This window comes from Geospiza fortis, unplaced genomic scaffold (genome assembly GCF_000277835.1).
Source record: "Geospiza fortis unplaced genomic scaffold, GeoFor_1.0 scaffold2260, whole genome shotgun sequence".
Classification (NCBI taxonomy): domain Eukaryota; kingdom Metazoa; phylum Chordata; class Aves; order Passeriformes; family Thraupidae; genus Geospiza; species Geospiza fortis.
In genome coordinates, this window is record NW_005055187.1 from 3899 (window position 1) to 12444 (window position 8546).

At 44.1% G+C, this 8546-nt stretch overlaps 1 protein-coding gene across 1 annotated transcript in view; it reads right to left on the reverse strand.

Annotated features, from left to right (window-relative positions):
* Window positions 1-1927: 1927 nt before the first annotated feature.
* Window positions 1928-8546, reverse strand: part of RECQL4 (RecQ like helicase 4) — a gene marked incomplete at both ends in the record, with an annotated part of 11461 nt that continues 4842 nt past the window's right edge. The window contains 7 exons of the mRNA XM_031065750.1: window positions 1928-2107; window positions 2187-2363; window positions 3854-3937; window positions 4020-4156; window positions 7992-8084; window positions 8175-8303; window positions 8407-8453. Coding sequence (XP_030921610.1) covers window positions 1928-2107; window positions 2187-2363; window positions 3854-3937; window positions 4020-4156; window positions 7992-8084; window positions 8175-8303; window positions 8407-8453 — 847 coding nt within the window. The remainder of the gene's footprint in view (window positions 2108-2186; window positions 2364-3853; window positions 3938-4019; window positions 4157-7991; window positions 8085-8174; window positions 8304-8406; window positions 8454-8546) is intronic.

Here is an 8546-nt window from a genome sequence, read left to right on the forward strand (position 1 = left end):
CTAAAAATGAGGATTTTTCCCTAAAACAATGTGGGGTTGATCCCAAAAAATGCAATTTTAGGCCCTAAAAATGAACTTTTTCCTTCAGAAAATGTGCCATTAAGCCCAAAAAATGAAATTTTATACCCTAAAAATGAGGATTTTTCCCTAAAACAATGTGGGGTTGATCCCAAAAAATGCAATTTTAGGCCCTAAAAATGAACTTTTTCCTTCAGAAAATGTGCCATTAAGCCCAAAAAATGAAATTTTATACCCTAAAAATGAGGATTTTTCCCTAAAACAATGTGGGGTTGATCCCAAAAAATGCAATTTTAGGCCCTAAAAATGAACTTTTTCCTTCAGAAAATGTGCCATTAAGCCCAAAAAATGAAATTTTATACCCTAAAAATGAGGATTTTTCCCTAAAACAATGTGGGGTTGATCCCAAAAAATGCAATTTTAGGCCCTAAAAATGAACTTTTTCCTTCAGAAAATGTGCCATTAAGCCCAAAAAATGAAATTTTATACCCTAAAAATGAGGATTTTTCCCTAAAACAATGTGGGGTTGATCCCAAAAAATGCAATTTTAGGCCCTAAAAATGAACTTTTTCCTTCAGAAAATGTGCCATTAAGCCCAAAAAATGAAATTTTATACCCTAAAAATGAGGATTTTTCCCTAAAACAATGTGGGGTTGATCCCAAAAAATGCAATTTTAGGCCCTAAAAATGAACTTTTTCCTTCAGAAAATGTGCCATTAAGCCCAAAAAATGAAATTTTATACCCTAAAAATGAGGATTTTTCCCTAAAACAATGTGGGGTTGATCCCAAAAAATGCAATTTTAGGCCCTAAAAATGAACTTTTTCCTTCAGAAAATGTGCCATTAAGCCCAAAAAATGAAATTTTATACCCTAAAAATGAGGATTTTTCCCTAAAACAATGTGGGGTTGATCCCAAAAAATGCCATTTTAGGCCCTAAAAATGTGGATTTTTCCCTCAAAAAAACCGGGCTTACTTCCAAAAATGCAATTCTAGGCCTTAAAAACGGGGACTTTTCCCTCAGAAATTGTGGGATTTCTCCCAAAAAATGCAATTTGAGGCCCAAAAAAAAAGGATTGTCCCTCAAAAAACGTGGGAATAATCCCAAAAAGTAATTTTAGATCCAAAAAATAGAATTTTCCCCTCAGAAAATGTGGCATTAATCCCAAAAAATGAAATTTTAGGCCCTGAAAATAGGGATCTGCTCCCTCAGAAAATGTGGAATTTCTCCCAAAAAAGCCATTTTAGGTGCTAAAAATGGGGAATTTTCCATCAGAAAATGTGGGATTGATGCCAAAAATACAATTTTAGGCCCTAAAATTGGGGATTTTCCCCCCGAAAATATTAATCCCCAGAAATGACGTTTTAAGCCCTAAAAATGGGGATTTTCCTTCAGAAAATATGGCCTTAGGCCCAAAAACCAGAATTTTTCCCTCAGAAAAAGTGGGATTAATCCCAAAAACCACAATTTTAGGCCCTAAAAATGGGGATTTTCCCTCAGAAAATGCAGTTTTATGCCCTAAAAGTAGAATTTTTCCATCAGAAAACGTGGGATCGATCCCAAAAAAAGAATTTTTTCCCTGAAAATATAGATTTTCTTCCTCAGAAAATGTGGCATTTCTCCCAAAAAATGCCATTTTAGGCCCTAAAAATGTGAACTTTTCCCTCCGAAAATATTAGATTAATCCCCAGAAATGAAGTTTTAAGCCCTAAAAATGGGGATTTTCCTTCAGAAAATATGGCCTTAGGCCCAAAAAATAGAATTTTTCCCTCAGAAAAAGTGGGATTAATCCCAAAACCCACAATTTTAGGCCCTAAAAATGGGGCTGTTCCCTCAACAAATGTGGAATTTGTTCAAAACCCTAAAAATGGGGATTTTCCCCCCAAAACGATCCCAAATCTGCACGCACCTGATCCGGGTCGGCCTCCAGGGACACGGAGAGCCGCAGATTTTCGGGAATTCCGAAGGTGCCGACGGTGGAATTTCCCTCGGGAATCCCCAAATGTTCGGCCACGTCCCGAGCCGTGGCCACCGTGGCCGTGGCCGTGAGGCCCAGGAAGCACCGAACGCCCAAACGCTCCCGGAGAACCTGGAATTTTGGGGATAAACTCCAGATTTTGGGGGATTTTTTGGGATTTTCCAAGGTTTTTGAGGTTTTTTCCCCTCACCTTGCAGACCCTGAGGTAAGCGGGTCGGAAATTGTGGGACCATTGGGAGATGCAATGAGCTTCGTCCAGGCAGGCGAAAGCCACGGGAGGGAAATGGCGGAAAAGGCGGGAAAAAAATTCCGACCCCGTCACAGATTCCGGGGAAAGCAGCAGGATTTGGGCTCGGCCGCTCCTGACCTGGTGGGAAACGGGGATTATTCCGGATTTTTTTAAGGAAAAAGTGGAAGGAAGGAAGTAAGCAAGGAAGGAAGGGAGGGCAGGGAAAACTGAGGGGAAAAGTGGGGAAAAGGGTGGGAAAAACTGAGGGAAAAACGGAGGGAAAATGTGGGGAAAAAAGGCAGGAAAAATTGAGGGGAAAAGAGTGGGAAAAACTGAGGGGAAATGTGGGGAAAAGGGTGGGAAAAACAGGGAAAACTGAGGGGGAAAGGGCAGGGAAAAGAGCAGGAGAAACAATGAAAATGTGGGGGAAAGGGTGGGAAAAAACTGAGGGGAGAAGAATGGGAAAAACTGAGGGAAAATGTGAAAAAATGAGCGGGGAAAAGTGAAGGGAAATGTGGGGAAAAGGGTGGGGAAAACAGGGAAAATCTGAGGGGAAAAGAGTGGGAAAAACTGAGGGAAAATGTGAAAAAATGAGCGGGGAAAAGTGAAGGGAAATGTGGGGAAAAGGGTGGGAAAAGCAGGGAACACTGAGGGGAAAAGGGCAGGAAAAACTGAGGGGAAATGTGAAAAAATGAGCGGGGAAAAGTGAAGGGAAATGTGGGGAAAAGGGTGGGAAAAGCAGGGAACACTGAGGGGAAAAGGGCAGGAAAAACTGAGGGAAAATGTGGAGGAAAACAGGGAAAATTGAGGGGAAAATGTGGGGAAAAAGGCAGGAAAAACTGAGGGGGAAAGGGGAGGGAAAAGAGCAGGAGAAACAAGGAAAATGTGGGGGAAAGGGTGGGAAAAACTGACGGAAAATGTGGGGAAAAGGGTGGGAAAAACAGGGAAAACTGAGGGGAAAAGGGCAGGAAAAACTGAGGGAAAATGTGGAGGAAAACGGGAAAACTGAGGGAAAATGTGGGAAAAGGGCAGGGAAAACTGAGGGGAAAAGGGCAGGGAAAAGGGCAGGAAAGACTGAGGGAAAATATGGGGGAAAACTGGGAAAAACTGAGGGAAAATGTGGGGGAAAAGGCAGGAAAAACTGAGGGGAAAAGAGTGGGAAAAACTGAGTGGAAATGTGGGGAAATGGGTGGGAAAACCAGGGAAAACTGCGGGGAAAAGGGCAGGGAAAACTGAGGGAAAATGTAGAGGAAAACAGGGAGAAACTGAGGGAAAATGTGGGGGAAAAGGCAGGAAAAACTGAGGGGAAAAGTGGAAAAATGGGTGGGAAAAAGCAAAGGGAAGTGTGGGGAAATGGGTGGGGAAAACAGCGAAAAACTAAAGGGAAAAAGGTGGAGAAAAGGGCAGGAAAAACTGAGGGGAAAAGTGGAAAAATGGGTGGGAAAAAGCAAAGGGAAGTGTGGGGAAATGGGTGGGGAAAACAGCGAAAAACTAAAGGGAAAAAGGTGGAGAAAAGGGCAGGAAAAACTGAGGGGAAAAGTGGAAAAATGGGCGGGAAAAAGTGAAGGGAAATGCAGGGAAAAGGGTGGGGAAACAGGGAAAAACAGAGGGAAAAGGATTTCACTCACTTTTTTAATGGCTGCTTCGCGCTGGGATGGGGTGAGGTTGGAGTGGATGCAGACGGCTTTGAGAGCTGAGGGGAGGCCGGAAACCTGGGAGTGGGAATATTGTGGGGTTTTTTTGGGATTTTGTGAGGGGAAATATCCCCAAGAAAAGGAGGAATGGCGGGAATACCTGGTCGTCCATGAGGGAGACGAGGGGGGAGATGACGATGGAGATGCAGCGGGACCGGCGGTGGTAGAGGAAGGCGGGGAGTTGGTAACACAGGGATTTGCCCGAGCCTGTGGGCAGCAGCAGCAGTGTGGAGATTCCTGGGGAAAAATGGGAATTGTGGGATGTTGGAAGAGGGGAAAAGGGCAGGAAAATCTGAGGGGAAAAGGGCGGGAAAATCAGAGGGAAAATGTAGTAAAAAGGGCGGGAAAAACTGAGGGGAAAAGGGCAGGAAAATCTGAGGGAAAATGTAGTAAAAAGGGTGGGAAAAACTGAGGGGAAATGGGCAGGAAAAAACTGCGGGGAAAAGGGCGGGAAAATCTGAGGGAAAATGTAGTAAAAAGGGTGGGAAAAACTGAGGGGAAATGGGCAGGAAAAAACTGCGGGGAAAAGGGCGGGAAAATCTGAGGGAAAATGTAGTAAAAAGGGTGGGAAAAACTGAGGGGAAAAGGGCAGGAAAAACTGAGGGGAAAAGGGCGGGAAAAACTGAGGGGAAAAGGGTGGGAAAAACTGAGGGGAAAAGGGTGGGAAAAACTGAGGGGGAAAGGGTGGGGAAAAGAGCAGGAAAAAAAAAGCAGCGTAAAAAGAGAAGGGAAAAAATGGGAAAAATGATGGAAGTTGGTAGTAGAGGGATTTGCCGGAGCCTGTGGGCAGCAGCAGCAGCCTGGAGATTCCTGGGGGAAAATGGGAATTTTGGGATGTTGGGAGAGGGGAAAAGGGGGAAAAAGGGCGGGAAAATCTGAGGGAAAAAGGGTGGGAAAATCTGAGGGAAAATGTAGTAAAAAGGGCAGGAAAAACTGAGGGGAAAAGGGCAGGAAAAACTGAGGGGAAAACGGGAAAATCTGAGGGAAAAAGGGTGGGAAAAACTGAGGGGAAAAGGGGAAACAGGGACAGGAAAAACTGAAGGGGAACTGTGGGAAGAGAGTGGGAAAAACTGAGGGGAAATGTGGGAAAAAGAGTGCGAAAAACAGAGGGGAAAAGTGGAAAAAGGGGTGGGGAAAACTGAGGGGAAATGTGGGGAAAAGGGTGGGAAAAGGAGGGAAAATTTGAGGGGAAAAGAGCAGGGGAAATAGGGAAAATGTGGGGGGGGAAGGTCAGGAAAGACTGAGTGGAAATGTGGGAAAAGGGGCAGGAAAAACTGAGGGGAAATGTGGGAAAAAAAGGTGGGAAAAACTATGGGGAAATGTGGGAAAAACTGAGGGGAAAAACCGAGGGAAAAAGGGCAGGAAAAAAGAGTGAGGGGAAAAGGGTGGGGGAAAAGGAAGGAAAAAGGATAGGAAAAGTGGAGGGGAAAAGGAGTGGGGAAAAAAGGGCAGCAAAAAGAGCAGGAGAAAAAGAGAAGGAATAAATGGTGGGAAAAAAGGGTGGGAAAAGGATGGGAAAAATGGAGAGAAAAAGAGCAGGATAAAAGGTGGGAAAAAAGGGCAGGAAAACTGAGGGGGGAAAAGGAAAAAGGGCAAAAAAAAGGTGGGCAAAAATGGAAGGAAAAATGGGGAGAAAGGCAAGAAAAAAGGGCAGGAAAAAGTGCATGAAAAAAAGAGGAAAAGAGTGGGAAAAACCGAGGGAGAAAGAGTGGGGAAAAAAGGGCAGGAAAAGGAAAGGAGAGGGAAAGGGGGGGAAAAAGAGCAGGGAAAAAGAGGGGGGAAATGGCAGGAAAAAGGGCAGGGAAAAATGAGGGGGAAAAAGGTAGGGAAAAAAGAGAGGGGAAAAAAGGCAAGGAAAAAAGTGGGGGAGAAAGGCAGGGAAAAAAGAGCAGGAAAAAAGGAGCAGGAAAGGGGGGGAATAAAGGGGCAAGGAAAAAAGAGTGGGAAAATGGAAAGAAAAAAGGGCAGGAAAAATGGAAGGGGAAAAAAGAGAAGGGGAAAAAAGTGGGGAAAAAGGAGGGGAAAGGAAGGGAAAAAGAGGAGGAAAAGGAGGAGAAAAAGGGTGAGGAATAAAAAAATGAGGGAAAAGGGGCAGGGAAAAAGGGGTGGGAAAAAAGGGACAAGAAAAAAGAGTGGGGAAATGGAAAGAAAGAAGGGCAGGATAAATGGAGGGGGTGAGGAAAGAGCAGGAAAAAAGGGCAGGAAAAGAGCAAGAGAAAAAGTGAGGGAATAAAGGATGGGGGAAAAAGATAGGAAAAATGGAGAGGAAAAAGGACAGGAAAAAAGGGATGGGAAAATGGAGAGGAAAAGAGAAGGAAAAAAGGTGGAGAAAAGGGTAGAAAAAACGGTGGGGAAATGGCAGGGAAATAGGAGGGGAAAGGGCAGGAAAAACTGAGGGAGAAAGGGTGGGAAGAAAAAGGACAGGGAAAAGGAAAGGAGGGGAAAAGGGTGGGAAAAGGGCAGGAAAAATGAAGAGAAAAAGGTCAGGAAAAAGTGAGGAAAATGGAGGGGAAAACAAGGGTGGGGAATAAAAAAAGGTGGGGAAAAAAGATGGGAAAAAAGGTGGGAAAAAAGGGGCAAGAAAGGAGTGGGAAAATGGAAAGAAAAAAGGGCAGGAAAATGGAGGGGGGAAAGGAGATGGGGAAAAGGAGGGGGAAAATGGAGAGAAGAAGATGGGGAAAAAGGGACAAGAAAAAGGGACAAGAAAAAATGGGAAAATGAAAAAAGGGAGGGAAATGAGGAAAAAGTGGGGAAAATAGAGGTGGAAAAAGGGTGGGGAATAAAAAAAGGGTGGGAAAAAGATGGGAAAAAAAGGGCAGGAAAAAGGGCAGGGAAAAAAGGGGGGAAAAAAGGGGCAAGAAAAAACAAGTGGGAAAATGGAAAGAAAAAAGGGCAGGAAAAATGGAGGGGGAAAAAAGAGGAGGGGAAAAAGGGGGGGAAAGGATGGGAAAAAGAGGAGGAAAAAGGGTGGGGAATAAAAAAAGGTGGGGAAAAAAGATGGGAAAAAAGGCAGGAAAAATGGCAGAAAAATTGAGGAAAAAAGGGGCAAGAAAGGAGTAAGAAATGGAAAGAAAAAGGGCAGGAAAAAGAGTGGGGAATAAAAAAAGGGTGGGGAAAAGGGGCAAGAAAAAAAGAGGGGGAAAATGGAAAGAAAAAAAGGTGGGGGAAAAAGGGGAGAAAAATGAGGAAAAAGTGGGGGAAATAGAGGAGGAAAAAGGGCAGGAAAAAGAGTGGGGAATAAAAAAAGGGTGGGGAAAAGGGGCAAGAAAAAAAGAGGGGGAAAATGGAAAGAAAAAAGGGCAGGAAAATGGAAGGGGAAAAGTAGATGGAGAAAAAAGAGGGGGGAAATGGAAAGAAGAAGGTGGGGAAATAAAGGACAAGAAAAAAAATGGGAAAATGGAAAGAAAGAAGGGTGGGGAAAAAAAGGGGGGAAAAATAAGGAAAAAGTGGGGAAAACAGGAGGAAAAAGGGCAGGAAAAACGGCAGGGAAAAAAGGGTGGGAAAAAAGGGGCAAGAAAAAAAGAGTGGGGAAATGGAAAGGAAAAAGGGCAGGAAAAATGGAGGGGGAAAAAAGAGGAGGGGAAAAAGGGGGGGAAAGGATGGGAAAAAGAGGAGGAAAAAGGGTGGGGAATAAAAAAAGGGGGGGAAAAAAGATGGGAAAAAAGGAAGGAAAAGGCAGGAAAAAAGGCAGAAAAATTGAGGAAAAAGGTGGGAAAAAAGGGGCAAGAAAGGAGTGGGAAATGGAAAGAAAAAGGGCAGGAAAATGGAACGGGGAAAGGAGATTTGGAAAAAAGGGGGAAAAATGGAGAGAAGAAGGTGGGGGGAAAAGGGACAAGAAAAAAATGGCAAAATGGAAAGAAAAAAGGGTGGGGAAAATGGAGGGGAAAAAAGGGGGGGAAATGAGGAAGAAGCGGGGAAAAAAGAGGAGGAAAAAGAGGGGGGAAAAGGGTGGGGAATAAAAAACAGGATGGGAAAAAGATGGGAAAAAAGGGCAGGAAAAAGGGCAGAAAAAAATTGAGGGAAAAAGGTGGAAAAAGGGCAGGAAAGGGGAAAAACCCCTGGAAAATCTCACCAGAAAGGACCCTCATGACAGCCTCAGCCTGGCCAGGGCGGAAGGAATCGAATCCCAACGTTCTCAGAGCTTCCAGCACCTCCTCAGGAGGATCTGGGGGTTCAACAGCAGAAATGGGAATTTGGGAAATGTTTTCTTGGGTTTTTTTGGAGTTTTTTTTCATGGATTTGCTCTGGGATTTACCTGGGACGGTCCCATCGGGGTTTGGGGGGTAAAGGGGATCCATGGGGGGTGGGGGGGAAAATTCCAGAGAATTCTGAGGGAATTCCAGGGAATCCAATGGGAGCTGGGAATTCTCTGGGTTGGAGCCACCTGGAGAGAAAAAAAGAAAAAAGAATCAGGATTTTAGCAAAAAAATTCCAGGTTTTTAGATAAAAAATTCAATTTTTAAACCCTAAAATGTCATTTTTGGGGCCAACTCCAGCATTTTCAGAGAGGAAATCCACATTTGTAGGATCTAACCTCAGTTTTTAGGGAGAAAAATCCCAGTTTTAGGATCTAAACTTGGATTTGCTGGGGAAAAATTCCTCATTTTTAAGGTTAAATTTTCCATTT